We start from the raw sequence: 16,224 nt of genomic DNA on the forward strand, positions 1-16,224 counted from the left end.
CGAATGCGATAAGGAATTCTCTAGTAGGATATCAGTGCAGGTCCATAAGGGAATTCACAACAAAGTTACATGTCAATATTGCGGCAAGATGATTGTCAAAAATCACCTTAGCCGACATGAGAGAGCATGCTATCTGAACCCGCATAGCGACGTCTCAACAAGCCGCGCAAATTAAGGCTACGAGAGACAAAGCTAAAAGGAAGAAAATTCTGATGGATCCGCCTCTATGGAAAGGGGGTGACTCTGTAAAGTGAACGTATCATGGCAGGTTATCAGTGGGCTTGTATATAAGCCGTACAATGTTGTTCCTGGTGTACTTTTACTTCTATTAAAGCGAGACTAGATAGCTAGCTTAGATGTTGCGAAGCAATAGAACAAGAATAATCTTACAGCAGATAGTCCTTGCTCTGGGACAACACCCTTACTGGAATATCTGGCGGAAGAACACGACTGAACCGCGGACTGTAAGCTTCAGAAGCGCTTATAAACAGGGAGGGCCGTCGATCTTCTGAGTGGGAGAATCATCATCTCATGATCTATTACCCCAACGAGCCCAAGAGAGAACATGATCCACCCTTATATCTAGTAGGGATGGCAAAATAAACAGTTACATATTCAACATCAAGGGCAAATTCCATACATAGACCTCGAGAGACCATTCTCCCGAGAAAAGTCGGTATAATGACACTTTCTTTTTGGAGTCCTCGATGATCCCATCCACAAAGCCAATGATGGTTACCGGTTTGGGCCTATTCTCTGCGCAGATCTCCAAAAAAGCATGTTGCAGGAAGCTCGTGGTAAAGCGGGACTATCAATACCCTTCTTGTTCTAATCCAATATTTGCTGCGTAAGCATTGCATCGTTCATGGTGGAAGAGAAAGGTGGAGGCCTAAATTACTACCTATAGTTTGCCGCCGACACCCTCCAATCTCCGCAAACGCACCAACCGTTTATATTTGGATTCTCTCTACAGCCATGAGAAGGCAGTCACTATCCCTGAAGAATGCTTTTAATGCCTGGTAAATGAGGATAATTAACTTTGTCTGTGTTGTTGACGAGCGACCTGGAGTCCAGTCATTTGATACTCACGGACCACCTTTTAGACAAAATTACATACCTCTCTCTCATACATTCAAAGCCCATAATCTGTTAATAAGTCAAGCAAGCGTTCGTGAAAGCTCTCGCCGTTTCCCATTTCCTCCCCACTCCAAGCGTTCCCTCCACACGATACCCGCGACCCCGCGGAGAGAACTGTAGTGCAGTGCTCCGAGATAGGCTTAACAGAGGGCTTGCCATTTACGGTCTCCAGATGACACGTGCTTGAGCTCAGGGGCCAAATCCAAGTGTACACATGCTTGACTTAACTTAGTCTAACAACTCCCTTTCGCTGGGGATTGGGTACTTTGTTCACGGTCCGAAAACGGTCAACCGCACAGACTGGGTACAGGGCTTCCGGCCGAGTTGAGGACAGCCACAAATCTGCCTCTGAAATGAGTCATGGGAAGTGGATCCAGGGGTAAAAGCAATGCCCAGTATCTGGGTGTGTTTGCAAGGAGGAAAAGTTGTTAGTAATGGTTGGTTGACGTCATAATTGCTTGCCCTAAGTCAGATAGATGAATGGGGTTTATGCGTTCCTCGTGCAACTACTGCACTTTGTATATTTGTTGTAGATGGTGTAGAAGACAAACCGAATCCAGAAACTTGTCATCAACCTCGCAGGCCGCTGCTGCGTAGCAACTTGGAACCTCGGTGTTCTTACCGGAGTACCTCTTTCTAAGGACCCACAAATTCCACCCCGCAATTCCCAATGCAACGCAACCTCAACTGACTTGCATCACTGCCAACACTTGGCACTTTACCCTCATCGACAGAGTAAAATTCCAGCCTTGTCAATATACACTTCCTACAGCATGGCTCCAGTTCATCGTGTGGCGGTTATCCAATGGGCGATTAAGGTACGTTCCAGGATCCCTCGCTTCCAAGCCCCGCCAACACTCCCTAATACTCCCAGAACCTCGCCCCGGAGGACAACCACGCGACAGCATGCGAGTACATCCGCTCTGCAGCAGCGCAGGGCGCCCAGCTCGCTGTCCTACCCGAGTAAGCCGCCACGTTCCCGAATACCTACAATGTATAGAACCAAGACTAATCGTAGAAACAGATACCACCTAACAGGCTGGGAACCCACATCCCCACGCTTCGCCGAACTAGCCGCCCAAGACCTAACAACCAAATACCTAACTTCTTATCAAACTCTCGCAAAGGAATTGAAGATCTGCATCGTCCCGGGCACATTCGTCGAAAAGCATCCGCACCCTGAACAAAACGACGCCGCCGAGAAGGATGCATACGTGCTCTATAACACCGCGTACTTTATCTCCAACGACGGCTCTATCCTCGGCCGCTACCGCAAGAAGAATATCTGGCACCCCGAGCGCGCGTACCTGACCTCGTCGACTTCGGAGCCGCACGAGGTGTTCGAGACGCCCGTCGGCAAGGTTGGCTTGCTCATCTGCTGGGATTTGGCGTTCCCTGAGGCGTTTAGGGAGTTGCTTGCGGGTGGGGTTGAGGTTGTGGTCATCCCGACGTATTGTGCGTCCTCAATTCTCCATCCTTTCTGCCCTTTTCATTTCTCCATTTTTGAACCAGATTTCTCGATGCCATAGCTAATAACGACCAACAGGGGGCGCAACCGACGCCTCACCCACAGCCCTAACCCACAACAAAAACTGCGAATCCCTCTTCCTCGCATCAACGCTCACATCAAGATGTTTCGAAAACACCTGCGGGATCATTTTCGCGAATGTCTCTGGTGGTCCCGAGACGTTGGGGTTGTCGCGTGTCGTGTTGCCGATTGTTGGGCCTGTGGCTGAGATGGGAAATGAGGAGGGTGTTCTTGTTGCGGATATGGATTTTGGGCTGCTGAGCGTTGCGGAGGAGAATTATAAGGTGAGGATGGATTTGGCGAAGGAGGGTTGGTATTATTCTTATAGACATGGGGATGGTAAAGGGGAGAAGAAGGGGAAAGGGGAGAGGCATGAGCATGCGGGTGGTGGAGGGTCTGCGGTAGAAATGTAGAGTGAGCGAGATGTGATTGGATTACTGCTACAGGATAAGGCAGGTGAAATTTGTGACGTTGCAAGAAGACAAGAGAAGAGATTCAGATTAGCAAAGGAGGCAAATTCTGACTATTGCAACATGCAGTGTAGTACATGATTCAGATGACCGTAAAAAGACACTGAGCTAGACGCCTTTAAGCTTGCCAAACGCATCGCCCCAATGTACAGTAGCCTTGGTATCATAACGCCATAAATCGTCCCAACATTCCCAGTGAAAACCAGCATAGGCACGTATCTCATGATCGCAAGGAAAAACTAAGAGAGAAAAGAGAAGAAAACAGGAGCGAAGAGACAAAAGCAAAAGCGAGGCTTCTACTCCAGAACAGAAAGGCCGAGAACAAATTGCCGGATGTAGCGTATCACGAAACCGACGACGCCAAAGTCTGATCAAACAATAGCAAGCAATTGAAGATAAGGAAGAGATATCAGAACACCCAACCAAAGTCGTAGTCATTGTCAAAGTCCCAGAAGGGTTCATCCGAATCTTCACCCGCCGACTGCTCATCTGTCAACTGTTCATCTTCGGACAGTTCAGTTTCAGACTGCTGGTCTTCGGACTGCTGGCTCTCAGGCTGCTCATCCACAGACTGCTCATCCTCAGATTCCTCCCTCTCAGGCACCCCAAATCCCGGATCTCCAGGCCACCTCAGCACCATAAGCGCGTTCATCAGGGGGTCGAGCATGCCATTAGGAGCAATGACAACCTAAGTAGTCAGAAAACTTTGATTAGCAACACTATCACAAGTGAAATTGACTGGGAGATTGAAGTGAGAGAGATGTGAACTAGAACTGAGAGACAAGCAAAGAGGAAGTGGGAAACAGAAGAGACAGCCATACGTGAGTAATCGTTTCCCACGTCTTCCACCCATTGCAGTACGCACAAAGTCCGCCGGCTAACCAAGACCTTGTAGGGCCAATGTATTCGCAAATCTCCTCGTCGCATGTAGCAGCCGGGTAATTGTGGACGTAGTCCCCGTCATCATTGAGGAAGGCAGAAGTGGGGGATTGAGATTGAGCTAAGATTTCATAGCCAGCTGCGAGAGCAGCGGTGCCGCCAAGTTCTTCGACATGATCAACAGAGGAATAGGCGACACCCTCGTCGTCTGAGCCGTCCTCGTCGCTCAGCACAAAGTGCCAGTTGGTAACGTCGCTGTGAGGAAGGGGGGGATTGTTGTTCGCTCTGGGATCAACCCAGATGGCGTAACGTAGAGCGGCTTCGGCGGCGACGCGGGCTCGTTTGCGGGCCTCGATTCTCTTCGGGCACACAACGAACAGCTGGCTGTTGACTACGTGCCTTGGATACGCGCGACAAGCCAAGTGAGAAGACTGGAACTCGATGTTGAAGCACATCTTTGACAGTGAGAGCTGTTAGTGGAATTTTAGAGCTGGAAACTAAGACGGGGAATTACATACTTCTGCGCGGAAGGCTTCTCTACCTGGTACGTGAGTACTTTGCGACGCGCCAAGTGACGAGCAAGTGAGAGAACAGAAACGACCAGTCGAGGACAGAAATAACAAGAAATAAGAGTGGAAGGGAAAAAGATTTGAAAAAGTAGACGCAGTAGCGAAAGCTTAAGAAGCCTGAGAAGAAAACTTTTCTCAGGCTGCCGTCTGCTGGCCCTCACTCTCACCTGCATCAGATGTCGCTCCTTTCCCATTTTGGGACGGAGCGAGGTAATGGCAAGCTGCATGCAAATCAACCCTTTTTAAGAGCGAGATTTGATTTGATTTCAAGGCTCCCAGATTCTATTTCTCGAGCTCGGCTTTGATATACAGAGATGAAGCCCAAGAGCTGCACACCTTTTGTAAACGGTTTCACAGACACACGCTAATTGGTTCTCTTCCCGGCGCTAGGTAGCGCTAAAGAAACGCTTAATTTTGCTGTGGGGGTAAAGCTGGCACGCTAGCCTGATTGTGATGTGGCTTTAGAGTGGGGCCACATGATCCCTCATCACTCATGTGACCACCACACATGGCCAGCATCTCAGATGATATAAGTCGAGGGCCCAGTTGGAAGGAACGTTGGCTGCAGCTGCCATTTGTTGCTGTTGCTGTAATTGCCACGACTACTAGCACGATGTGGTCTGCGGGACTGCGGTCATGCCTAATCTCTTCATATAGGTAGTACTGTACATTGCTGAACGTACGACTAGTCTGTTTACTCTAAGCGCAAAGCATCCATCATTAGGCGATACAAATTCGTGAGAAAGATCCAGACCCGACATCAGAAGGAAATGCGGCCGTAGCAACTCTTGCTCACATCACGAAAAGTATAAACATAAGGCATATATCCCTCGAATAAAAGAGAAGTCTCGAATCTTTCCCACCCGCGACCCAAACGGAAAAGACAAAAGGAAACGAAGGACTAACGTAATGGGAATCACAACTCGCAGTCTAGTGCAATCACTGCACCTGGCTAACAATCTCACTCGCCCGGCCGAGACTCTCGACCATTTGCTGGCACTCCTTCCGCCGCCGGATGGTGTAGTCGCTCTCCTTCAGAAGGTCGTCAAGTTCATTGTTGCGGTACATGTTCTCGAGCAGTTCGCGTTGCATCTCTTCCTTGGAGAACCTGGAATCTGTCAGTAGAGTTCAGGACGGGTATTCAGGGCACGTACTGCACAAGGGTGTACATAATGGCCTTGGGAACCATATCGATCATCGTGCGCTTGACGATGTTGAAGTACGACGTTATAAGAAGCTCTGCACTCTGTTAGCGCTGTCCTTTTTGTTAGTACTTATGGAGACTTACTGATGACTTCGACCTCGGTGCTCTCGCGCTCAGACAGAGACGCGGAGGCCTTCAGGTTTGGTGGCGGCGCCTCCATCGCAGCCATCTTCTTCTTGTTCTTCGACGCCCAGAAACTGCCGAAGAATCCAGAGCTATTGTCGTCTTTTGGAATAGCTTCGACGGAAGGGCTGTTTGCTCGAGGAGGGAGAGGCTTGCCGGTCTTCGGGTCAACTTGGGTCGGCTTGCCAGCAGCGTGGCGTTCGTTTACGATGGCCATTGCCTGCGCTAGTCAGTAGATAGACTTGGAAACAGCTTCAATCACTTACGCGGTGTCCGTTGAGGAAATCAGGGTGGCCAGTGTTGATGTAGGTGGATTCCATGTTGATGAGATCCCGGACAAGCTTGTTTGTTGGGTCCATGCACTTCTTAAAGAAAGCGATAACAACAGCGTGGAACTTCTCCTTGAGCATGGGGTAGCGTCGGAAGAGCTGCTTGTTCAGAAGCTGGCCGAGGATGCGGACAAGTTCGTCATAAACCAATGAGATACACTTCATACTAGGGTCTTCCAACCGCTTGATCTGCTGCTTGACAATCAGCTCAAAGGCGGTAGTTCCGACAAAAAGCGCAGGCGATGAACCGGACGAGTTGTACAGAATCGTGCGAATATCGATATCTTTGACCTGGTCAAAGGGATCTACTGCCTTGACACCATTCGAGTACAGCTCGTGGAAGACGAAACTGATACGAGCACCACCCGACAGCTCGATGCTAGAAAGCTCCTGGTTGTTACCCTCAAGGACTGTTCGGTACTCGTTGCTGAATTCTGTGATAATGTTCAGGATAATGTTGGCGCTGTTGCCGAGCATGGAGTCGCCAAGCTGTGCAAGTTCAGACGAATACTTTTGCAACGACGAGGAGATTCGCGATTTGATGTCTGGCAGGGTTTGCTTAATGTGCATCATAAGGATCTATAAAGTTAGCCAGAGTCCGTCGCAATCTGGGAGGCAATGCTCACCAAGTTCAGCTTCCTGGCCAAATATGGGGTTCCGCAGTACGAGGCCTTATTCCGGTAAGCCTTGTGCCCTTCGAAAAAGTTCTTTTCATGCTCCAGAGCGTAGGAAATAGGCCGCTTGTTCTCAATGTCACGTTGACCACGGTTGACCACCGGAACGTAACCCAGACGGAGAGGGATAATCCTGCCAGCAAGAATATCCACCACGTCTGTGCCCTCGTCCATAAGATCGACTTTGGTCAAGACACCGATCGTGCGCTGACCCTCAGGGTCTACCTCCCGGGCAAGCTTCAGGCCATCCGAGTTGGCCAGATCCTGGTTGGCAGCGGTCACGGCAAGAACAATGGCGTTGGGCTTGCTGATGTACTTCAAAACCATATCGCGAATCTGCCTCTCGATATCCTTCGGCTGGTCCCCAACCGGCACCTTGGTTAAACCGGGCAGATCGACCAGGGTCAGGGTGAGCACGTTGGGCGAGTAGATGCGCAGGTTGATCGGAGCGGCGGAAATTCCGGCATTGCGGCCAACTTTAGCGTCGGTTTCACGAACAATCTCTTCGCGAATCTTGTTGAAGTCGTAGAATTTCTGTCCGGGAATGTGCAGGAACTCTCCGTACTCGTCCAGGTTCGCCTCCTTATCCGTCGTCTCGAGCTTGTCTTCCTTCGTTCCGTTCGCTTGGTTGCTCGAGGGCTTGTTGATGAGCTGCAGAATGAGAGGTCTTCGGGTGACAATGCCGGAACCGCGAGGGAGGCTAGATACAGTCCACTGGATTAGCGACGCGCGGCCCAGGACATCGCGCAAGTTGCGACGAAAACCGATTACTCACAAATCCCGGCCGACAATGTTCTCTAATACTGAACTCTTCCCACTAGATTGCGATCCGACGACTGCGATCTGGGGCAGATCGATCGGGTTTTGGACCTGCGTAGCATCCCGTCAACAGGCGGTGTCAGGAGGGAGGGGCTGTGCGAATCGGAGCACGGCCCAGGTAGTGAGGAGCACTTACTCCGACGGTTGAGAACACATCTTGGAGCTTGTTGACCAGCGAAATCAAGCTGGGGTCATTGACGTTTATCCTGTCACCGGGATCCAATCGTCAGCTAAGTTCCGGGTTCAAGCACGAGGGAGCCAGAGTCACGCACGAGTAGCCGGACGTCGGGCTTGCCATGGCTGGCAAAACAATAGTACAGCAACAGTCGCTTCAAAGTAAAAGCCAGAAGAGAGATAGGAGAGGTAAATGGGATATATAGCAGAGGAGAGACTGAGAGGTGCGGTGGGAAGGTCGGGAAGCGGGATGGCGAGCGGCCAAGTTTCCTGTCGGTGGTCGAGATCGAAGAGGCAGCAACAAAGCCAAGCCCCATGTTTGGGCACGGGCGGTGCGTGGGGTTTATATATGGGCCGTGCACCTAAATCCCAGCCACAAAGGTCTGTGGCGACCAAGAATTGAGATACCTATTGATTTGGAAACCAGTTTAGGTAGCTATAATAATTAGGCATCGTTCTTGTTACCCAATTTCGTATGGTCATCTAATTGTGTAGTATTGATATAAACATGAGTAACTACAGAAAGCTGCTATGCTACAAGCTCTCGACAGAAATAGTGTAAAAGGAAAACATCGTTCTTCAGGTATAACAGCAAATTACTCATCACACACAGAGGCGAACCGCTCCGACATGGTCTGCAAAATCTTCTCATACTGCGGCAGATTAGCAAGTGCATGACAGAAACAAAAGGAATAGGTCGTACCTTCGCAGTAACCTCTGCCTCATTATCCGGAACCTCGAACTTCATGTTCCGGAGGGCGCTCTGGATGTCACTAGTGGCATCACGAACCTTGGGCCAGCTTTTACCTTGGGCAATCGCCTTCTGTGCTTCGTCATGGTACCCCATGAACGCCTTCATCATGTACTCAGTCTTCCAGAGAGGGCAGAACTGGTCGTAGTCACTGTATCCATTCTGCTGGAGGAAGTCATCTTTCACCATCACAGCCACATCTAGGGTAATCTTGTCGGAATCGCCGAGGGCGGCCTTTCCGACAAGTTGCACGACCTGGTCGAGGTCCTCTGATTTTGCGAGCAATCCTCGAACCTGTTCACGCAGGCGAGGGAACTCGGGATGTTCCTTTTCGTAGAATTTGTCCAGGACGTTGGTGTATTTACTGTAAGAGATGGATGTGTTGATAGAGGGGAAGTGCTTGCGTTGGGCCAATTTCTTGTCGAGACCCCAGAACACCTGGACAATACCCAGAGTACTGGTGGTAACGGGGTCTGAGAAATCACCACCAGGTGGGCTGACGGCAGCGACAATACTGACACTACCCTCCCGCTCGGGGCTTCCCAGGGCGGTACTCTTACCAGCACGCTCGTAGAAAGAGGCGAGCTTGGCTCCGAGGTAGGCGGGGTAACCCTGGTCAGCAGGCATCTCTCCCAGACGACCAGAAAGCTCACGAAGGGCCTCAGCCCACCGGGAACTGGAGTCTGCCATCATAGCGACGTCCTTTCCTTGGTCACGGAAATACTCGGCGATAGTAATACCGGTATAGATGGAAGCTTCACGAGCGGCGACAGGCATGTTGGAGGTATTAGCGATCAAGCAAGTACGCTTCATGATAGGTTCTTTCCGGCCACCAACGTCGATGCTGAGCTGCAGATCCATGCACGTTAGCATTAACTATGTACCCAAAAGCGCCAGCCAAGCAACGTACCTCGGGGAAGTCCATCAACACTTCAGCCATCTCGTTACCACGCTCGCCGCAACCGACGTACACAATGACATCACTGTTTGAGAATTTGGACACACTTTGAGAGATGACAGTTTTACCGCATCCGAAAGCGCCAGGAATGCAGACAGTACCGCCCAACACACTAGGGAAGAGAGAGTCCAGCACTCTCTGACCGACAATGAAGGGAGCACTTGCGGACTGCTTCTCATTGACCGGTCGGGGAACACGAACAGGCCAGGTGTGCATCATTCCGTGGGTTGTCTTGGTGCCATTGAACTCAATCTCCAGCAGTTGCTCCTCGACCGTATAGCTACCGGCTTCCGCTATCCGAGTGATCGTACCTTTGGCGCGGGGAGGAAGGAGGATTTTGTGGTCATTCAACAAGCTGTTCTCGAAGACGGAGCCCCAAACGTCACCACCAGTGATGTGATCGCCGACCTTGAACTTGCCGGGCTTGAAGTCCCATTTCTTCTCACGATCCAGCGCGTTGACTTTGATACCACGGGGAATGTAGATGCCGTTTGTCTGGTCGAAAATAGCTTTCAGGGGTCGTTGGATACCGTCATAGATCGTTTCCATCAAACCCGGACCGAGCTCGACGGATAGAGGCTTGCCGGTTCGCCAGACGGGGTCACCAACCGTCAATCCAGCTAGGAGACAATAACCGTCAATAATCCGATAGAAGCATAGTAGGAACGGAAGGTGCGGGCGGTACCTGTCTCCTCGTAGACTTGGATAGTGGCCTTATCCGCATCGATACGGATGACCTCTCCAACTAGCTGGTCATTTCCAACACGGCACTAGATGTCCAGGATGCACGGTAAGTAAAGCGGCCGAGTAAAACGAATGTGGGTACGCAATATCGGAGCTAGCAGAAGCAACCGAAAAGCTCTAGATATACGTACCAGCTCGTACATGGCGCATCCAAGCATGTTCTCGGCGATCACGACGGGGCCGGAGATGGAGAAGACTGTACCATGCTGGGCATCTTCAAAGCTCTCGGAGCCCTTTCCAGAGGGAGCCATTATGTGAGAAACGGGAGTATGGACGGAGGTGGTTATGAGGAGGGGCGGTGGGATGTTGGGACTGCTCGAGCCAGTGCTGTCAATGGAGGTCGTGGGCGAAACGGGGAGCGGTGGCAGGTCGCCTGGTCTGGGCGGTGATGACGGAGGCTTCTGCGATCGGGCGGAGGACGACAGTTCACCAACCCCACGATTGGCAATGAGATCCAGCAGAGACGGGCGGGCTTTCAGTCGACGAACGCCCAATCCCAACATTCGACTCTAGGCTTTTCCGTTCTCAATGAAACGTGGGTTCTTCGCTGCTCAGAGGTAGCGTTATGGTCGTCGGGGATCGCTTAGGGAGCCTGAGGCGCTGAGTAAGGCTCCCGCGCGATGTTGATGCTAAGAGACTCGGCATTCACATCTTGTCTGGAGACGAACGCAAACGCGGCGGCCGTCAGACATCCCATCTTCTATGAGGCGTCCTTTGCGGAACGTGGAGCTGTTATATGAGTCCTACTGTAAGCCTATCGGGGCGTTTACTGCGTTGCTCAAAATGGCCCATGATACAGCAGTCCGTAGCTGTCCACAGCGATCGACCAATATCAACCATCAATCTCGTCTCAAACCGGACCAATTTGCGGCTCAACAATAACTCCTTGTGAAGCTCACTTGGTGAAGTAATGCCTGCATAGTCGAGCCGATACTCAGATATATGCGTCTGAGCATAACTTGATGACTCGTATAGCCAGCGTCATGAACGCCCCCATGATAATATCTCCCCCGTGATAACGCCAACCAGCATAGCAGAGATGTGCTTCCCCGCACTTTCTGTTAATCCTGAGGCAAATCGAAGTGTTATTCATATCGACGTCCAGAGCTTTTCACATGTCGCATGTATCCAGCTAACCGTAAATAGACTTCCTCGATCCGTGGATGCGAGCCCGCTTTTCGGCTCTTTGCCTCTCCAGGAATGGACGTTTTTTTCCACATGGAAACTGCTGTCGAAATCGGCTAGCCAATACTCCGGGAAATGTGCTCAGAGAAGGCACAGATGATCATATGGTTTGTCGCATAGGACAAGATGGTATATTATATGCGTTGTTGCCCACGGGCCTTCAACTGCTGCTGTCATTTGTATGCGCCATATACTGCGACAATAGCATCCACGCCATAAAGATGCCAGGCCCCGACATTCGCACCCACTGGGACATCTCGTTCGAATGGACGGAATTCCATAAGACCCCGGATGAGTTGCGCCCAATGACTTTCACGTACGACAAGCTCGCCGATGAGTGCATCGCCAAGCTCAACGAACTCGCGCCTCCTGAGAAGTATCGCCCAAAGGCAGGAGAGCCAGCAATCAAGGCACCCAAGCGAGATCTACTGGCCTTGTTGGAGAAGCATGCAAAGGACGACGCCAAGCTACAGGAGTTGTGGACTGAAATTACCACGGTGCCTGACTGGGTCGACTGGGACCAGATCAAGAGAGGCCAGGAAGTTTTCTTCCGCTATGGAATGCCGATAATGAATGTGGTAAGTATAATCATTATGCACAAGATGGGTGGTACAATCCGCTGAGTATCCATATAGCTTAGCTTCCAGAGCCTCCTGGGTGGAATGTTAGTATGCCGACCAACCTTTGACAGCTGTATACTAAGTCTCATGCTGCAGGGGTGCCAGTCGTGTGGTTGAAACTTTAGCCAGGACAGGAGGGTTTGGTGCGGACGTCGTGCGGCGGAGGCTACTCGAAACCCTCCAACATGTTCTTCAAGTATCTCTTTCTCTGGACTCTATCAAACCGGGCGGTGCTGGTCACAAATCCTCGGTCAGGGTCAGACTTCTGCACTCTTCAGTTCGGTCGAGAATCATGAGCCTCGCCAAGGAGAAGCCGGAATATTTCGACATTGAGGTACTTGGCATCCCAATCAGTGACCTTGATTGTATAGGGACCATCAACACATTCTCAACCAGTGTGGTGTGGATAGGACTCCCCCGACAAGGTGTCTATCTGACCGAGAAGGAGATCGACGACTATATCGCCCTTTGGCGGTTGGTGGCATACTACATGGGTACCCCAAGCGACGTCTTTGCAGATAAACCCACAGCGAAGGCCTTTATGGAGTCAATCCTCGCGTTCGAAGTCGACCCAAAACCGATAGGGCAAGTCCTAGCCAAGAACATTGTTATAGGTCTTGAGAATACAGCACCTAGCTTTGCATCGGCAGAGTTTATGGAAGCTATGGCCAGGCATCTCAACGGCGACAAACTCGCCGACCGCCTTGATATCCCAAAGACGAGCCTTTACTACCAAACTCTTATATACGGTTACTGCTATCTTGTTATCCTCATTGCATATTCGAATCGTGTGTTCCCACTTTTCGACAAAGCATGGATTGCGGTTAGTTCCCTGCTTGTTATGCGCTTTGGTGCTAATATTATGTTCTCAGATTCGCCGCAGGCTGTATTATTCGATAATCACAGATAAGGAGCACGGTCTTGGCGGCGAAACAATCTTTGACTTTAAATATGTACCTTGGTTTACCCGTACAACGAGACTAGGGACTCGCAAGGAGCGAAAAGCAACAAAGCCAGGTGTTGAAGCGCTCGCTCAGCTGGGTGTTCTCGCTGCCTGTACCTCAGCAGTGACCGTGCTGTATGGAGCTCTGGCAGGAGTACGTCTGTTGGGCCAGCAGAAGCTGCTTCGCGCCTGGTGATGTGGATGGAAGTGATTTTTTTTCCACTTTTACCTCGCTGTAGTAAATGGTTAGTCACAATCCCATTGCTAAAAATAATCTTGTTTTACCATTCATCCCTTAAGAGCTATCAGGTACGAGCACTTGCATTGTACTTGGCTGAAGTCACCGACAATATAAACCCTTGATTTCGATGTGGAGTGGATCTAGACCAAGCTGGCTGGAGGTGTCCAATCGCCATCATGACGCCATGGAATATCAACACAGCCGCTCGCATAAATCCAGCTCGCGTGCTCGGTTTCCAATTTTTAAGAAACAGCAGCAATTTAATATCCGGTCAGTATGCCTCAGGGAAGCCTCCGTACATCCTTTGTAGGCGCCTTACAAGCCTGCGTCTCCGTCGTCCTCACTCTGGGCTACGGAGTGCTCACCCGCCACTTCGGCCTCATCCAAACGAGCTCCATCCACGATGTATCTGGGCTAGGTGTAAAAGTCTTCCTACCTGCCCTGATCCTCGTGCATCTCGGCGAGCAGCTCAAATTGGACAATGCGATGAACTATCTGCCTGTGCTGGGTAAAAAATTCAGAAACCCTGTCCAATACAATTATGCGTTTATGTAACTAACAAGTATTCAGTCTGGGCAATCGTCTACACATCCTTTTCGATTCTACTGGGTCACCTCGCTTCGAAGCTCCTTAAGCTCCCTCGCTGGGTCATTCCTGCTTGCGCTTTCAATAATACGACATCGCTCCCATTGCTGCTCTTGCAGTCGCTCGAGAGCGTTGGCAGTCTAAAGATGATTGTTCAAGACGGCGACTCAGTAACCAACGCCATAGCTCGTGCACAGAGCTACTTCCTCCTCTGCGGCGTCATCAGCAAGACAATTGGGTACGCCGTCGGACCGACGATGCTCACGCACGCCGACGAGGACGGCGAAGACGATGATCACGACCAAGAACGAGACCACGATGCCGAAGGAAACGCCGCGGATACAGAAGCCCAAAATGGCCATGCTGAGGCAAACGAAGAAATGCCACTCCTGCGCGGACGATCAAACAAGGCCAACGAGGACCTTTCAACAAAGCTCAAGCGCTGGGCTAAGAAAGTGGTCTTCGTCTTCCCGAAACGCATCAAGCAGAATGTTCTCACGGCCTTTGATACACCCCTCGCCGACGTCGCGATTATCTGCACGCTTGTTGGGGCAGTCCTCGGCCTCGTCCCACAGCTGCACAAGGCGTTCTTTAACAGCTATGAAGAGGGCGGGATCTTCAACGCGTGGTTGACCTCGAGTATCAAGAATACCGGAAAGCTGTTCACAACACTACAAATCTTTATTGTGGGCTGTGAGCTAGGTGTTAGTTTCGAGAAAATCCAGGGCGGAAGCAGGGAGGGTGGCAGGGATAGTAACCCGGGTTGGAAAGCGATTTTGACGATTTTTTTGGTGAGATTGGTTATTTGGCCTGCGTGAGTGTTTCCTTTTCCTCTCCTCTCCATTTTCGCGCCCCCCTATACATTGAGTGAAGTAGCGACGGTTTGATATGCTGACTGAGGTTCGATGGACTTCCAGGTTGAGTATCGCAATCATATACGGCCTCGCAAAGAACACTTCTGTGCTCAGATCAGATCCCGTGCTGTGGTTCAGTATGATGCTAATGCCTGCGGGACCTCCTGCGCTGGTGATTCAGGGTCTGGCAGAGCTGGCGAAGGTCTCTGAGACGCAGAAGATGACCATCGCGAAGACTTTGACGGTATGTTTCCTCCTTCTGTCATGTTTTTATAGGGACTTGGTAAGGCTGACTCTGGCAGATCATGTACATGCTCTCGCCCTGTATATCGTTTACGATCACGGGTGCATTGGAGGCGTCGAAGGCTGCGTTGCAGAGCAACTAGATAAAAGTTTGGCTCAAGGGCCCAAGGCCCGAAGTACATGAAGCAGGCAGGCGAGGGATAAATGCATAGCTAGTGAAGGTTGGAAATAGAATTCAAATAGACAATTTATTTCAATTTATGTCTTTCCATACACGCCACTTTCATGATGATAGTAGCGCAACTTAAAAATCCAATAAAACATCCAAAATTGTGGTCATCCCCGAATAGTGCTCAACGCCAGTGTCGTCTGCATCCCCTAAACCATTGATTGCATCGACGATGGAATGATTTACTTCTGTTTAGTTGGTGCCAGAATTAGCCTTTGTCTTTATGCCGACTCATGCACCTGGTTACAATAATACAAATCTTAAGGGGCCAAGGGGAGACAGGGGCAACATACTCCGCATTCCTTGCATTCGCAGTTGCTGCCGCAGTTGCAGGTGTTAGGACCAGTGCAGTTACAGGATGAACCGGATCCGCAGTCGCAGCCCATTTTGGTTTTTTTCGATGGTGGGTTTGAAGGGGTTTATAGAAAAGTTCAGATCAGAGTGGGTTCAAGGTTGAGAAATGGAGATCTAGATTTCGAGAATAGGGATGGTTATATAGCTTGCGGGGGAGGCGATGTGGGGGAGCTATGATGTATCATTATGAGGTCAGGGAATCTGGTTTAGTTCTTGGATTGTACCATGGGTCGAGGGTGGTTTAGCAACAAGTAATCCTGGTTGCAATTTGCCGAATGTCACGCATTGGGTTTGCAAACGCCAGTAATGGCTCAGCTGTTACTGATTGTAAGGGTTGTTTCGCATGATGAGAAGCACTGAGAAGAACCTCTCCTTGCTCGACATCATAAGTATACCGGTAGACTAATCAGTGCTGCGTTTCCAACGGGAAAAGGAATTTTCACCGAATCAGCCTCCGATGCAGGAATGGGGCTGTATCACAAGTGGCGATCCTTGTGTAACGGACGGCCGGATGTGTACCTAACTGGCTTGTAGAGCGATGCCACCGGGCAAAGCCTCAGTTGGATCTCGGAACGTGGCATCGCGGCTGTTTGTAAGGGAGCTGGGTGGGA

At 50.6% G+C, this 16,224-nt stretch overlaps 5 protein-coding genes across 5 annotated transcripts; 3 read left to right on the plus strand and 2 right to left on the minus strand.

Moving 5' to 3' along the window:
* Nucleotides 1-1,910: 1,910 nt before the first annotated feature.
* BJX68DRAFT_258139 (carbon-nitrogen hydrolase family protein) lies at nt 1,911-3,247 on the plus strand (the record flags this gene model as incomplete). Its single annotated transcript, XM_071043472.1, has 5 exons — nt 1,911-1,955; nt 2,012-2,100; nt 2,162-2,592; nt 2,684-3,004; nt 3,210-3,247. The coding sequence occupies 5 exons, from the start codon at nt 1,911-1,913 to the stop codon at nt 3,245-3,247; spliced, it is 924 nt and encodes a 307-aa protein (XP_070894502.1).
* A 297-nt stretch (nt 3,248-3,544) lies between these two features.
* On the minus strand, nt 3,545-4,469 carry BJX68DRAFT_271194 (uncharacterized protein; the record flags this gene model as incomplete). The annotated part of the gene is made up of 2 exons (XM_071046900.1): nt 3,545-3,823; nt 3,957-4,469. The coding sequence occupies 2 exons, from the start codon at nt 4,467-4,469 to the stop codon at nt 3,545-3,547; spliced, it is 792 nt and encodes a 263-aa protein (XP_070894503.1).
* A 1,053-nt stretch (nt 4,470-5,522) lies between these two features.
* Nucleotides 5,523-10,862, minus strand: BJX68DRAFT_258140 (vacuolar ATP synthase catalytic subunit A; the record flags this gene model as incomplete). Its single annotated transcript, XM_071043473.1, has 12 exons — nt 5,523-5,691; nt 5,738-5,822; nt 5,872-6,130; nt 6,177-6,818; nt 6,866-7,613; nt 7,689-7,783; nt 7,869-7,938; nt 8,507-8,559; nt 8,610-9,506; nt 9,568-10,235; nt 10,301-10,385; nt 10,491-10,862. The coding sequence occupies 12 exons, from the start codon at nt 10,860-10,862 to the stop codon at nt 5,523-5,525; spliced, it is 4,143 nt and encodes a 1,380-aa protein (XP_070894504.1).
* A 903-nt stretch (nt 10,863-11,765) lies between these two features.
* On the plus strand, nt 11,766-13,303 carry BJX68DRAFT_258141 (oxygenase MpaB family protein; the record flags this gene model as incomplete). The annotated part of the gene is made up of 4 exons (XM_071043474.1): nt 11,766-12,122; nt 12,180-12,208; nt 12,261-12,987; nt 13,037-13,303. The coding sequence occupies 4 exons, from the start codon at nt 11,766-11,768 to the stop codon at nt 13,301-13,303; spliced, it is 1,380 nt and encodes a 459-aa protein (XP_070894505.1).
* Nucleotides 13,304-13,624: 321 nt separating this feature from the next.
* BJX68DRAFT_258142 (Auxin Efflux Carrier superfamily) lies at nt 13,625-15,173 on the plus strand (the record flags this gene model as incomplete). The annotated part of the gene is made up of 4 exons (XM_071043475.1): nt 13,625-13,856; nt 13,919-14,747; nt 14,851-15,031; nt 15,090-15,173. The coding sequence occupies 4 exons, from the start codon at nt 13,625-13,627 to the stop codon at nt 15,171-15,173; spliced, it is 1,326 nt and encodes a 441-aa protein (XP_070894506.1).
* Nucleotides 15,174-16,224: the final 1,051 nt, after the last annotated feature.

The sequence above is a fragment of the Aspergillus pseudodeflectus genome (assembly GCF_044049435.1).
Source record: "Aspergillus pseudodeflectus strain CBS 756.74 chromosome Unknown BJX68scaffold_58, whole genome shotgun sequence".
NCBI classification, from domain to species: domain Eukaryota; kingdom Fungi; phylum Ascomycota; class Eurotiomycetes; order Eurotiales; family Aspergillaceae; genus Aspergillus; species Aspergillus pseudodeflectus.